Source organism: Crinia signifera, chromosome 1 (assembly GCF_055691185.1).
Source record: "Crinia signifera chromosome 1, ASM5569118v1, whole genome shotgun sequence".
Taxonomy (NCBI): Eukaryota; Metazoa; Chordata; class Amphibia; order Anura; family Myobatrachidae; genus Crinia; species Crinia signifera.
In genome coordinates this window covers 338,321,637-338,337,554 of record NC_139217.1, presented here as the reverse complement: position 1 = coordinate 338,337,554, position 15,918 = coordinate 338,321,637, and the positions used below count along the sequence as shown (strand labels likewise).

The window sequence follows — 15,918 nt, the reverse complement described above, 5'->3', positions numbered from 1 at the left end:
TTTGTTGGAAACAGCAGTGGATTGTGGAATTCATGGCCATTTCTCGACAATCCACGTCAATTTTCATCGACACGCCCCCTTTTCGACACTCAACAGGTGACACATTGAATTCCGCCTGTCGAGTTGCAGACGAGCTGACTGAAAACAGTCCGGGATTACGTCTGTTGGAACGTTCCGACAGTCGAAATGCCACATTGGTTTAGACACTGGGGGAAGGTGAGGGTTGGGCTACTTGGGATGGGGGGGGGGGGGGGGGGGGGGCGTTCACTATATGGAAGTTTGGCAATTAGGGTTAAGAGTGATATTACATTGTGTTATTTTGGGTCAAATGTAATGGAGTGTGAGAATCAGAAGGGGAGAGATTTTCGGAGTTTCCCCATTTTTTTAAAGCTGCAATCATTTACATGGCAAAATCAAAGTGGTGTTGCAGCGTAAACCAGGCACGGACGTCTTCTGGGGGCGGGTGGAGGCACATCATCGGGGTGGCGTGGTAGGGGGCAGCACTTGGAGTGGATGCTTCCTCCTCCCTTTAGTGTGAACATGACCTACGTCGCTCGATCCAGGTTACCTGTTCACACTGCCCAGCAACCCGGGTAATACCCTTCTTTTAACCCAGTTCGGATGGCTGGTTTGCTGGATCTTAGACCAGGCATTCTCAAACTCAGCCCTCAGCGCCCCACAGAGTTCATGTTTCTCAGGTCACCTGGCTGGTGCACAGGTGTATTCATTACTCATTGACAGTTTAAAAGATCCACAGGTGGAGCTAATTATTTAACTTGTGATTCTGTGAGGAGACCTGCAAAACATGCCCTTCTACCAATCTGCCATGCTAAAACTGTTGCAGGATATGCTGGTGCACGTGTAGTTCAACAGCTGGAGGGCCAAATGTTTCCCATACCTGCCTTAGGTAACTGCAATTATAACTATTTCTATATACAAATGGAGGTGACATTATTACACGATTGCTATTTTTAGATTTCATAAATCCACAAAAAGAAGGACTGGGCATCAGACTTCAATGTCAATAATAGTAAGCTACATACACAATATAGAGGAGCATTATATTACAACACTAAGGACAGTGCTACTTCTTTATAATATTGGTTTGGAAAGGAAAAAGCCTTCTGATACGTGGTTTCCACCCAATTTAAGCGAGTCCGATTTTGATGTGTTATCACAACATGGTTCTTCTGTTCCTTTACATGTGAGAAAATACCTTTCCATTATCTCTGTGCTACGCACCATATGCTATGGCCATATTACTTTTACTTCTGTATATCAAAGCTACAGAAAAATAACAATACAAAGCAATACATTATTGTAATACATTACAATACAATGCATTGTTTTAGTACTTAGCATCTATACATAACATTATGCAGAAATGGCTGTTATACATAATATAATTTTATGGGGCAAAAAGCTTGATAAATAGGGCCCTTAGTCAACACGACTTCCTTATTTAAGTGGAAAATATGGACAGAAAAAAAGAAAAAAAAAAGAAAAAAAAAAACCCCAATTTCGATTCTATCCACAATTTTGTAATCATTTAATCCCTAAATATACCCCAAGCTATAACTCTAGACCAAACATAAGTCCAAGGGTTCTTAAACAGTTTGGGGTCCTGATGTCCGAGCCAGAGAACCTGTGCATTTGTCAAATGATAACTGTAATCCTAATTTAATAAACAGATGGGGAGATGTATTTTTGCCCTACATATCGTGCTGCAATAGCACTACCTATTTTGCCTTATTAAAGAGGCAAGGCAGGAATCTACACCAATTAGACTGCTGTATCTCCCTGCCTTGCCTCCTCCGTTGCGCACGTGGCACATCTCACTACTAATGCAAGATCTCCTGTGCAGCTTGGAGCCGGCATCTATCACAGCCAAAAACTAGGCTGTCCCTGCTGTGGAGATAGGTCAAGAGGAGGAAGTCTCCCATTGCCGTGTAGATGAACCACGTTGCTTCACTTCCTGTTCCATCTGCAGCATCATCAGCGTCTCCTCATGCTTTTGCCCAACCAGCAATCCATTGTGAGCTACCAGTGCTGACCTCAGACATTAGCGATCAGGCTAGAGGGGACCACATTGGAATAGAGAGGCTCTTTTTTGTTATCACAGCATCCTGGAAGAAAGGGTAACACACCATTAAAAAACCTTGGTACATTTCACATCCGGATTGACCAGGTTTGTGGTTACCAACCCCTCCCGGATAACGGTGATCCTCTCTTGCATTTTTATGTAAACTTGTGTTTTTAAGTAATAAAAACCTTTTAAAAGTACTGGATTCCATTATCCACACCAAAGATACCAGATGGGAGGAGCATAACATGAATAACAGTGAGTACTGGTACGCCAATATTTGAATCCCTCTAAAAAGAAACCTAGATGTGTCTGGAAACACCTAACTCGATGTGAGATAGGTGCGCTACAGAAAAGCTACATCACTATTTTCAGAGCTTGACAACATATCTTGTGAAGTGTTTTTGATTTTTTCAAACTTATACACATCAAATCCCTTTTTTTACATAACCAATTAATTGGGAACGGGAGAACCGATGAGGAAGATCCCCACAAGGAATCACCAGTTCTTAGTAGTAGTTACGGTGCTCTGTATTTGGGAGAGTATAGTGCCAAATACAGAGCACAGCCTGCAAAAATCACAGAAGCTGAATAGTTGGTATTTTTGCTATACAGTATCCACTAAATCGCACTCCAAGTTTTGCTGTATCTCCTCTGAAGTATGAAATGTAATAGGGTGTGACTATGATCAGACAAATTTAAGGGAGCAATGATTATTTAAGCAAAACCAGGTAGGTATTGCCTTACTAAACACATTGCTGCTTTAAATTTCACTACTAACTTATTAAGGGCCAGATGTATCAAGCTTCAAAAAGCGATAAAGCGGAGAGTGATAAACAACCAGCCAATCAGCTCCCATCTGTTATTTTTCAAACCCAGCCTGTAATGTGGAAGGTAGGAGCTGATTGGCTAGTTGTTTATCACTTACTGAAGCTTGCTACATCTGGCCCTTAAATGTTTGCAGTTTCAGTATCCTGCTCCCTATTACATTTGGCCATATGTGTTTGTACAAAAATAGCACAGCATGATGATGGTATGCTTTCAATGCTGTGCTTCGGGCCAGAACATGTTATGCACAGGTTTTACAGCAGCAAGTTTAGAGATAAACAGTAGAGTCCCCCTATCCCTCTGGATGGACATCACCTTTGCCTGACTGTGGATGAATAGGAATGGAGGGAAGGTTCCCTTGAGCTGCTGCACCCACCCTGGAGAAGGGCTGCGCACTGACAGGAGGCCAAAACCATTTAACATCTCATCAGGCAGCATGGCGGTCCGGCTGTCACCGTGGTAACGGCGGGGCTCAATTTCACAAATGTCACATTGCGTTAACATCTTCACACTGCCCCCGAACCCAGGGATTAACCCTTGACAGTCTGTAAAGAGATGCAGGCTGAGCATTCTCACTCATTTATATCTAACAGAATGATTTTTAGCACTGATCACAAGCAGCAGTAATTAGGATTTGTTTTTCTTGGAAGAAAACACAAGAAAAACAATTGCTCATACGTTATACATAAGGATTATCTTGGGTCTTATTTCTGCATGCATTGCCATTATATTTGATAGAAGTCTTCTATTGCACTCCTCGCCACGATCACTTGCCCACTCCAAAACTCAGAGGAATCCTTCCTACACAATTTACCAACTAGCCGCAACACCATGCCCTCTCCGCAACATCTCACATATCATTTTCCTTCCGTTGCAGATTGAGAACGTCACTTTCCCGTCAGATCCCAAACCCAAGCTCTTAATATTTAAGAGAATCAAGACCATAAATATGGAAAATGGGACTTTTAATTAAACAAGTAGCCCTTCTAACTGCTCCCTTGGGCCCACACTCCTTGGTTTAAATATGATTAATAGGACATAGCTCCATTCTCTCTGTGTGTGCCAGGGAGAGCTACTAGCTACTGCAGGGTAACACAATTCATGGGGGTGCAATGGCTTATCCTTGTTAACCATCTTGGGAGCATACTTCTCGGGAGGCATAGAATAAAATCAGTGATGTCACATTAACGCGCAATGATTTCATTTTTAACATTACAACTTTGTACAATAAGTCCGTGGATAGGCTAGGTGCCAGCAACCACTTTGTTCTGCTTCAGTTCACCTTTGCTATCCTGTGCAATTATAGATCGTTTCCTTGAATTAAAAGTCAAGGGGGAAACTTAATCTAATCCTGTCAGTTGCAAGGTAGAGGGTCCGGCAGTCCTAGACAGGTCCATCAGTGTCCAATAAAAGCTTTGTATTGGGTCTCATTCACCTCACAAACAGGTGTATTTGGAAAGATGGTAGAAAATACGTCACAACTTATGGAACCTATGCAGGGGTAAAGGGGAACAGAGTTAGCCTGGACAGTCAAGAAAATCAGGTCAATAGCATGGAACTCTGAGGCAGACAAATTAAGTAGTTATCTGTGCAGAGGCATGCCTGCAAAACATACTGTACAGTATTCGGGCATGTGGCAGCATGCAGCAATACCTTCCAAGCAAAGGGCACTTTGTAATATATACTCACACAGAATAGTAATAGAAAAAACCCTGGTATATTAGCTTTATAGCAATAAGCAGAATAAGACTATGGAAGGTAATTTCGACATTTTAAAATGTGTGTGTGTGTGTGTGTGTGTGTGTGTGTGTTGTGGGGGGGACAATTAAAGGCTGGGTTCCAGGTAAAATAGAAAATGACTGTAAAGCAATAAGGGTGAAGAAAATGTGGTGGTGGAAGGGGTTTGCAACCTCTTAAAAATTAGAGAATTTTGCACAAAGGTTCAGAGTCTGGGAATGAAAACCGTGTGGATGAGGAATGCAGTGCTGGGAGCCTGCTAGCAAAGGATTGTGAATATAGGAAGATGGGAGGGAGGGAGATGATCCTAAGAAGAGAGGAGAGAACATACACAAACGATGGACAGACTGGGTATCCAGGAGGGAGGCTGCACTTGGAGAGGAGGGAGAGGAGCCCATCTGGCCACAGTGTTACACAGAGATTGCTGGTATTAAAGGTTCTCTCGGCTGAGTGGAATCAGGGGACGGCTGGTAATGAGATGACAAAACGCTGGCAGTCTGGGAGGAGCGGTTCGGTCACAGCGCTGCACGCTCAGCTGGGTCATTTGTAAGTGTCAATCACATAGTGCCCAGGGGGAGGAAAAGGGGGGCATCATCCCAAATCATTTGTCCAAGCATAAAGCAGAGACTGAACCAGGTTTTTGTAGCTACCTGCAGGATGTGCATACACCACCTGTCAGCACAGGCATGCATAAGAATAGAGAAATACATCCTAATAAAAACATATGCAACATACAGGAGATTAGTGCTGTGAATTTATTGTGTGATATAAAAATACAAGCAAGCAACACAGGGGATGAAACCATCTGAAGATGGAACTCTACAATTCTGCCATATGTACAATATTAAATGCCTACTACATATTCAATGTACAGTTACTACAGCTTACACACCTTCTTGCACAGCACTGAGGCAAATGTTCCACGGTGCTGATTATTAGATAGACAGTAATTAGGTCGACAGTGAAAAGGTTGACACAGGCAACAGATCGACAGGGAATGGTCGACATGAGTCTTTCGTGTTTTTTTATGGTCTATGTCAACATCTGTTGACATGGACCTCAGTAAGTGTAACACGTACGCTTGCTATGCATTAGGCATGGTGCCTCGCTCCGCTTGGCACACTTTACGATCATACGTGGGGAACAATTGGGAACGGTAAAGTATGAACAAAGTTATCTGAGTTGACCACTGCCATGTTGACCTATTGATTGTGTTTACTTTTTGTCAATGTCAACCGAATGCATATCAACCTTTTGACCAATAGTGGTCGACCTACTGTCTACCTAATAACCACAACCACTTCCTAGATGCTAGCCACAGGCTTCTCTTTCCACTAGTTTTGGAAAATTTCTATCAGCACCAATCCCCCTCCATAATTGACATACTTTTATATTATAGAAAGTACCAACAGTGCCACCATTACTTTTTTTTTTTTGCATTAAAGTAGTGCCACCATTACTTTACGTATTATGCTACAGCCTAGGTAGCTGTAATGACCACGAAACCTACGTCTTACTCATCCTGGTCTTCTGGCTCTAGGCTCCCCATGAAGTCATCCATCAAGGCAGAGGCTTTCCTCTTCTTTTTTGGAGAACCTACATATGCGAAAAGAACAGTAAACCAGGCACGGTGAATAGTGTAGTCACATAGAGAAGGTGCTTATTTACACTTATTACATTCACTTTATTATTCTGAGATTGTTTTTGCATGTATTATGAGTGGCTAAAGACATGGCAGAGAACGCTCACACTTGCACTCATCTTCAAAGCGCACTGCAGTTGATAACCTGGCCAAAAAAATGTTTCTGTATATTGGTGCCATCCTAAATGAGTGGCACACCAATATTCTCCAATTTCCCTACATTGTTTCTCACTGTACCCTGCCGTATTCTCCAAGGAAGTTCCTTCCTTTGAGGATGGAGTAGGAGGCCCCGCTGACTGACATGTTTACAGAATGCAGAAAACTAGTCAATACTAATTAACCTGCTAGGAGACACAGTTGCTGACAGAGAAAAGGAAGGAGGGGGAGAGACTAAGATAGAGAAGGAGACAGAGGGTGGAAAGTGGTAGAATTAGGAAATGGAGAAAAGTGAGGGTAATAGAGGGAAGGTGTACAAATGTAATAAAAAAGGAAGAAAGAACAAGTAAATAGAGTTTGTCATACAAAAATTGAATGTGAAGACAAATATAGTATAAAAGGAAAATGAAAGTAGAAGTACATAGAGCTGATGAAGATATGCAGAGATAATACATAGGAAAGGGAAGGAGGTCTACTTCAATTCATTCTTTTCTAATAGCAGTAGAAGGTAGAATTGTACAACGGAAAAATTTGGAAAGGAAAACCGAAATAAGCTTGGATAAGCTAAAGAGGTGGAGAGCACAGAAACTGTATCTTAACAATCAAGTGGGAGAATTTGGGTTTAACCAAAAATTTCTTTAACTACAATTTAGGCTGTACTAGTCACGTTTACATTTCAAGATATTAGTTATCATATACGTTAAAATTTGAACAATATTTTGGAGATAAATGAGAATTCTAACTAGCAATAGTATTGGCCTCTCTGCTAACAGAGGGTGCAGGACGTTAATGTCTTGTATGCCAAGGATTGGCAGTGCCATGGCAATATCCGCTCCTTTGCCAGCGACAAAATGCCCTCTTCATAAACTCTGTCCAACACATAATACACATAAAAAGAGATAACCTGAAAATTGCCTATACTATCTTTTTTTATTAATTTAGGTTCAGTGTCTGTGTAAGCACCACTGTGTGTCTCTGCACAAGAACCTTGATATCACTTGGTGATATCCCTTGTTCTAATCACTTAATTAGCCAGTCTCAAGCTAAGCTTCAGACAAGTCTATCAGCTAATTAGTGACAACAAAGCACATTTTGCAGCATAGTGAGAGGTAAAAGGCTATTGAGGCTAAAAGGTAAAGAAGCCACTGTTGCGACACCTGTACTGTAGCTCTAGCAAGCCAAGACAATCATCCTAACAATTGCAAGTTTAAATAAATGTAGTTGTGTGCTAGTGAGGTCATTAGTTGTGTGCAAGTGATGTCATTAACCATATAGCTCAGTGGTCTCCAACCTTAATTAAGCGAGAGCTACTTGCGACAAAAAAAAACTCCCGGAGAGCTACTAAAATTTGACCAATGCCCCTGATACTATGCCGCACACCGTACTGCCCCTGCGCAATATGCTGTACACTGTAATGCCTGCCACATTATGACACTCATTGCAATGCCCCTCACACCTAATGCATACCTCCCAAGTTTGGCAGGGGACAAAGGAATATATGCGCGTGCCGCCAACATTTTTTGGGCACCATTTTGTCGCTGTGAGGGCCTGGCCAGTTCCGCCTGCCTGATTAGACGCATACACAGTGTCTTATCCCCGCACGACTGTCCCCCAAAAAATGGGATGTCACGCAGTTGGCAGGAATGCATTATGCCACACTGCAATGGCTGACTCACTGCAGGGACCTTCTGCCGGCGGATGGGAACTAATGGTTCCCATCCGCTGCAGGGACCCGGCCCTCCGCTGGCAATAGTATTTCAGACAAACATGAGTGTTTAATTTTAAACAGAAGTCTGAACAAAACATGCTTTATTTATTTATTTATTTACAGTTTCTTATAAAGCGCAGCAGATTCCGTTGCGCTTTGCAATAGGCTTTGAAAATATCGGAAGCTGGGTGACAGACCAAGAACATCGGAGACACTACCACAGCTGTGGTATGTTCATAATCAGATGCGCACACACATAACCAGGGGCCAGCAGCAAATGGCATAAAACACACACACACACATTTTAGAATTTAAATGACAAAATACCAGACTAGGTGGTTGTGCGTCATGTAAATACACTGGTCTGGTGTGTTATGGGGCTGTGGCAAATACAACTGCTAAAAATAACCTGCTACAATCTCAGTCAGTGGATGGTAATGGGGAATAGCTATGCGTGGAACAGAAGAAAGTCACTGGGGAGTAATGTCCTGCTTGGCTACTACTACATACAGCAGAGCCCTACACATAACATGTCCAAGGCTAGATATAACAGGGATCCATAGTAATGGGGAGAGGTCTATGTACAGCACAGTAGAAGTGTACCTTGTCGTGTAGTAGGACAGGCCCCTACTGCTCCCACTAGCATGGCATGCTCATATTGCCCCCACTGTGTAAGAACCTATGGTGAGAGCTGGCTATGTGACACACATGCTGCACATAGCAGCATGGTGCCTGTGAGCAGCTGTAGAGTGTGAGTGTGTGTGCCCCAAAGCACACCGCATCCCCAGTGCTGGCACCCGTCTCCTACTGCCGCAGGTACCTCATCCGTGTCAGTCATCATCTGGCTCCTGCTTGACCATGACAGTGGAGTGCGCCAGGCGGCTTGGGAAAGCTTTCGCCGCCATCATCATCATCTTTCCGGCTGCCAGAACCGGCGCATTCCCGTAAACACAGTCAGGGATACACTCTGCAATACTGCTGCTGCGGAGGAGGCCGGGTTCAGAGGGGCCTCAACGTCGTCACACATTGGACATCGGAGCTCCCGCCGAGCCTGCGGCAGAAGGTCCCTGAAGTGTATGTGAGATCAGCGGCGGGGTCCCTGCAGAGGATGGGAACTAGTAGTTCCCATCTGCTGCAGGGACCCCGTCGCTGATTTCACATACACTTCAGGGACCCCCTGCCCACCAGCGCTACCCGACCCTGCGCTGCAATACTCCTCTGCATGCCACCCACCAGGTCAAGCCACAGACCAGTGGGTGCTGGACACAGAGGAAGCCAAACGGGTGGTGCAGGCGGGCAATAGTGGTCGAGCCACCCGTTTTGCTCAGGCGAGCTACCGGTAGCTCGCGAGCGACGGGTTGGCGACCACTGATATAGCTTATTACCAAACTCCATCTTTATTTACACTTTTTACATTATATGCCTGTTAACTATTTTTAAAATGGAATCCTCAACATCTACTTCAGATTTAATTAAAGAGATACACTGTGCAGGAGTAATTGTAGTAAAATTTAAGTTTGGTCCCCCTTTGCTTGGGTGTGGTACAGGGTTCCGAACAGTCGGGATCCTGACAGTAATTAGTCTGACGTCGGGATCCCAACTGGCCGGACTCAGTGGCGAGCGCAACAAAGCCCCTTACGTGCACGGTGACTCACCACCTATTCTATTCTCACTCTATGGGGGTCGTGGACCCCCACGAGGGAGAATAGCTGGTGGCCGTCGGGAACCAGTGCATCGGTATTTTAACAGACCATCGGGACCCTGTTCGGGCTTATGGTCCATGAATACCACACACACCCCTCCAACAATTCATTTGGCGGAATGCAGCAAGCATTGCAAGCAACTTGCGATACTTGTTGACAGTCTCCGCATGCATACCGGCATCTAGTAATGCCATATGGAGAACTTGGCAAAGCACGGCTCTTGCAGTAAGAGACGGTTAAATCCCCCAAATCAGGAAACCGCAATAGAAGGCTTCTATTAGGCAAAGATGGCATTGCCCACGGCATCCAAGCCCTGGAATGTAACGCATTCTGGGTTTGGTGCATATGCTGACCAAGGTCAAACATCTGAAAACTACGGCGTTTAATATCCAGCATGTTGGATAAATCGCCGGTGTCAGAGCCAGTGTTCTCACCGGAGAACACGAACCATGACAGATCGCTCAGCACACAGCGCTGTGTGATAAGCGAGCTTGCTAAAGCGTTCTGAGCGATCTATCATCGCTCAGAGCGTTTCAGCATCTCCCCTTGTGTAGGCCCCTTTAGATTTTTAGCTATGGCTGTTGCTTACAGCTAGTGTTTTGCATCATCCTGAAGAGTTAAAGTGATTGAAAAACTCATCTTGCCCAAACAGAGATGTCAAAATATTACCCCACAAATGCTCTGCTCATTTATAAAATACATAGGTAAAACCATTCATTTATAAATGTTTTAATAAACATTTGAGACAGATCAGCTGCCAGATATCTATTTAATTACATTATACAGATATGTGCCCATGCATCTTTGCTGCAGCCTCTCTTGGCACGCCATGCTGTGTGTGAGACTTCTAGTGGCGGTAGTTTTTTGCTACAAATGTTGCAACACAATGCTACAATGACTCAAGAGGAGACTGTGCTGATTAATTTGATATACGACACTTGCGTATGTGTGTGACTCAAAGCACATTAGTTAGACTTGATCGCAAAGACCATGTGCACTGCAGGTGCACTTGTAGAGAGAGCTAGATTTTGGCGAGTTATTTTGTTTCTGTGCAGAGTAAATACTGGCTGCTTTATTTTACACTGTAATGTAGATTTAAACACACAAACAAAATCTTACTCTCTCTGCACATGTTATATCTACCCCACCCGCAGTGCACATGGTTTAAACAATTTTCTAAAAAATGCATATTTACGATCAGGCCTGGAGTCTCTTAAGGTGCGTACACACAATTCGATTTTGATTCGATTTCTATTAGATATGGACTATTCAACCCGCTCTGAAGTTTTTTCTACTCCTTTTCGATTACCACTATTTTCTATTCAATTTTCCATTCAATGTACTTTCGATGTGCATTAGATTTGCTATTAGATCAACACTGGCTTCAGGCAGGAGATGGACATCGAATTGAATGCGGTAGTGAAACAAATAGATTTGCACTATCTACATTAGATTTCCACTATATAGTCTTGCCTGCCAAGACTATTTATCTACTCGATTTACACTACACGGGAGCACACACTGGATCAAATCTGCATTGAATGTAGAAAAACCATTCGATGCCCATTCAATTTTTTATTCGATTTTGCTTCTATAAGCAAATTTGAATAGAAAAATAGTGCATATCTCACCATGTGTATGCTCTATTATAGAGGGTACACACGGTGAGATATGCACTATTTTTCTATTTGATTTTGCTTATAGAAGCACAATCGAATAGAAAATCGAATGGTAAAAAAAAAAGAAAAAAAGGCACCCGATGTTGGCAGTGCTGCCTGGGACATGGCTGCTCACTCACTGCAGGCATCTCACTCTGCATGGCGTATTGAGGCTAGATGTAGGAGGACACACCTGTATGTATTGGTAGTAGTGTTTATTTTTTGCCAGTCTGCACAGCAAGCTGACAGAAATGCATCAAGCAGCCACTGTGCCACTTCTATAATGCCACGGAATACAGAAACCTCACTATAGACAGCACAGCAACACATAGTATTATGCTCAATTTTTGTATGCAATAGTTAAGTAAGGGAGTTTAATTTATATAGCAAACTATCTCCAACAGGGCGCGTAAGACTGTATTGCTTAATTACTGCATTACCTTGTAATAAAGTAAAGCCAGTAGCCACTGGACACATGTAATTTCAGCTGCTTACCATGGTATTGTTCAGCAGTTTTTCTCCTCAAAGTCTCCACGCTTTCCTCCGTTTCTGCCCATTCCAGCACCAGCCTGCGTCCGTACAGATGTGTACTGTGACACAATGCATTAAATGCTCTCTGTTAAGAAAACGAGCCATTTGATAAGTATTAACACTTAAGTCATTGACTTGAAAACTGCACAGACAAAAAATTTCACAGTGTCAGATGGAATTTGACCTGGTTAAAGAAACTTCTTCTGGAGGATGGAAATCTGCAGCAACTGAGTAACTATCACATTCAGATTGATACAAGTGTTTTAAAGATAAACCCATGCATATTCCATCCACACTGGCCATAGAATGTAGCCACCGCCTTTGTTATGGTCTTTTCTTCCATCAATCATTTCAATCTCAATTGAGAAATCCTACCACTGATGGACATTACAAGCTGCAAAGTCAAATTACAGAAACTACAAAAACCAGAAGCATTTTTACTTGTTCTTTCAACTGTGTATTTGGGCAAATTTCTCCTGTATTTCTTCATCTGAAACTGGACCATTATGCATCTGTTAGTGACCAGTCAATTCCAAACAATACCACAGATTCCCTGGCGAAGAACAATGATTTTTGTATATAGCTTGCTGTAATTTAGCTTTTTGCTGTGCACTGTGAGTCATTGCTGGTATGGGATATACGGATAACTGGTGTTTGGGACACCGGTGGTCAGAACACAAATGCCGGCATCCGGTTGGAGGGAATCCCAATAGGGGTCAGATAAGTATACTGCAGTCGGAGCAGTGAATGCCAGCAACCTGGCAGTTTAAAAGTATTTGAAATGTACTTATATACTATCATCTATTTATATGTCTAGTGTCTATTTGCAGGCAGTAAGTGAAACTACAGCTCTTTCTCTCTTACACCTGCACAAACACAGAGACCATCACAAGGTAGCAGAGTAGCTTTCGCTAGTATTTGCTTCGAGCGGGCTTATTAGGAATATATATTAATGAATTATACCATAGCAGTGTACTTCCTTGAGGTTATATAAAAGGGATTTGTAAACACCACTAGCCAATACAAAGTAGCTTCTCAATGTTCTGACCAGTCTGAGTAGCCACTATGTAATGTCTTTTTCAGCATTGGGAGGTAAGAAGTGAACCCCGGGCTCAACGTGTAATGGCTAAATTAACTTTTTATTTTTAAACTGCAGCCTTGTAAATGGTATTTTCACAGTAGGAAGGTGCAGATCCATATATTTGCTGAATGTTTCAGTATCCCAATTTACCAGCTATAGGGGGTATTCAATCCTTGCCAATGTTTTGCCATGTGAATAAAACGGCAAGGATTTGCCAATCAGTATTCAATCATGGGTGTTATCACCCATTTTTGCCCATGCTGTTTCACTTTTGTGGCTTAATCGGCATGGATGAAAATGGCCGCAAATGCACCAAATACACGTGGATATGTGGCAAATTCCCCGATCCATGCGGTTTTTCACCAATGCTGGATTTTTCGCCAAGGTAATAAAAAAAATCACAGCAATTGATTAGGGCGATTGTAATGTTTTGTGTGGTAATATGTGACCAGCACATGCACAGTCTTCTTTGGTACTGCACATGCGCTGGCCCCCCAGCCTCTATCGGCTGCTACGGCAGCAGTCAATAGAAGCATATTTGCGGTCCCATACCATGTGCAGTATCGTCCTCGGTACTGCGCAATCGCAGAACCCGTTTTTATGGGTTGCCGCCTCAGCAGCCCATAGAGGCATCCCAGAGGGAGGGAACGCCTACCAATGGGACTGCCTTGTGTGATTGGCAGGTCAGACTTCCAATAAGAAGTCACTGCCAGTCACAGTAAAGCCAGTGCAGTCTCATAGACTACATCTGGCTTCACACATGTGGCGGATTTTACCGGGGGGGTGCTGCAGCCATGCTGCCTATAGGTAAAAACCACCACTGAAAAACAGTAATAACTATATGTACAATATTTAGAATGATTTGGGAGAAAGAGAACCACAATTTCCAAAGCACTGCTAAGATGGGATATCATTAATTAGAATTTAAATCTCAACCAAGGTATGCAGTATAAGCAAATACATACAGATACAGATTGATGTATTGACCATGATCAGCCCATAAGAACCTTTAAAGGAGCAATCATTTCAGGTCTCTCAGATCATGATCAGCAATTGCTGACCAGTCACTCTCCAACATTGTCAGCCTGTAAGGCCTCAATCTTATCATGATTCTAATAGGCGAATTACTACCAAACATGGCATTTACATTTACCAAGTTCAGTCTACGTATTTTCAGGAAGTGTGCTATTGTTTAATCATTGATGGCCTCAGGCAAAGAAATGTGCAAGATCTAGGTTTTTCATTCTCTATGCTTCTAATTATATTGCATGGTTTAAACCACATTTTTATTTTAAGTATAAGGTATATAAAGGATTACTAAATAAACCCTTTTGTAGTCCTAAAATATATATATTTTTTATCAAACTATCCCTTAAGTTTCTATGGATGGTTATACACTATGGGTCATATGTATCAAAGCTTGGAGTAAGATAAAGCACTAACCAATCAAATCCTGTAATTTTTCAAACTCAGCCTTGGAACTGATTGGTTAGCACCTTACCTCTGCCCTTTATATCTCTGCAATCTTTGATACATTTGCCCCTATGGATCAACCCTGCAGCAAAGCCGAAGTGGTAATATCATTCAGATATAACTGTGCATCTGCCTGTGTGTATGAAAGGTCGGCTGCAGAAGCCATTGAATACGGTGTCAGATTCTAGGGCATATTCAATAGGGTCTGCTTCCAGACATAATGGGATGGGCTAATGATTGGTAAGTGTGCATGTACAAGATCGGTTGTGCATAAACCTTGCCCATTGCTAGATTGGTCGGCTGAACCATGGGATTCGGCAGTTAGGTGAATTCCTGTACATCCTATACATGGTGAAATGTTCAACTGCAGAGCTTAAAATAATAAGTGAAACAGAGTAGAAAAAGTGCATAAAATAGACCCTTGCATTTAGTAATCACATTTTAGACCATGAAAGGGCAAGAACTGTTCTGCTAGATCAGTGGCTCCTAAACTTGGTCTTCAAGGACCCTTAACAGGTCACCTGACAGGAGCACTGTGAATGTGAACTGTGTGGGGTTCATTACGCACTGTTATTGCTCCCCCCCTATGTATTATACTGATGGAGCGTGCACGGTGACGCTATGCACCCCTGACATTATCGGCAGGGCTATCTTAAAGTTACCATACCAATATGCGGGGCTAATTTATTTGAACAGCTGCAGGTGTCGTTGCTCTATCCTCCACAGCAGGCTGTGGCAGGTGCCGGCTCTGGGGTGCGCAGGAGAGCTTGGGTGCGTAGCAAGATCTTGTGCATGACCAGTATAGCAAGGAGACACAGCGCTGTGTGCTCAAGGGGAGAGGGGTGGATATCACCATAGGAGGGAATTTTCATTCTTATGCTCCGGTGGACAAAAATGTCAAAATATCTTGTCTATGTACCTCCCTGCTTCGCCAAGGCAATGAGGTGAAGCAGGAAGTGCTATAGCAACACAATAAGTGCCACTATAATACATCTACCTCTGAGTTTAGGGAACCACTGTTCTAGATAGACTGATGTCACATTCAAATAAAATAAGCTTTATTTACAGTTTTCAGAGCAAAGAGCACTTCAATAAAAAATAACAAAACCAGTCAAGGACATAAAATCATAATATTTTATGCCTCTGAAAAAGCCGAGAATTATGCCTCTTGACCTTCATTGATGTGAAAAAATAAACAAAAATGGCCTTCCTAGCCTTAGCATAAAGGAAGACAGAATCTGTGGTATAACAGCCAGCAAAGACACAGCATCCAGGTCGAGAAACAGTGTGAGCCAAATATTACCAGAACTGAGAATGT

General features: G+C 42.8%; 1 protein-coding gene across 2 annotated transcripts in view; it reads right to left on the bottom strand.

Annotated features, from left to right (window-relative positions):
- Positions 1–3,859: 3,859 nt before the first annotated feature.
- Positions 3,860–15,918, bottom strand: part of RBM19 (RNA binding motif protein 19) — a 53,283-nt gene continuing 41,224 nt past the window's right edge. For both annotated transcript variants that reach the window (XM_083145667.1, XM_083145659.1), the window contains exons 23-25: positions 12,011–12,131; positions 6,159–6,244; positions 3,860–4,402 (exon numbers count right to left, since the gene is read on the bottom strand). In XM_083145667.1, the coding sequence (XP_083001793.1) occupies positions 6,162–6,244; positions 12,011–12,131 (204 nt within the window). In that variant the 3' untranslated portion in view covers positions 3,860–4,402; positions 6,159–6,161. The remainder of the gene's footprint in view (positions 4,403–6,158; positions 6,245–12,010; positions 12,132–15,918) is intronic.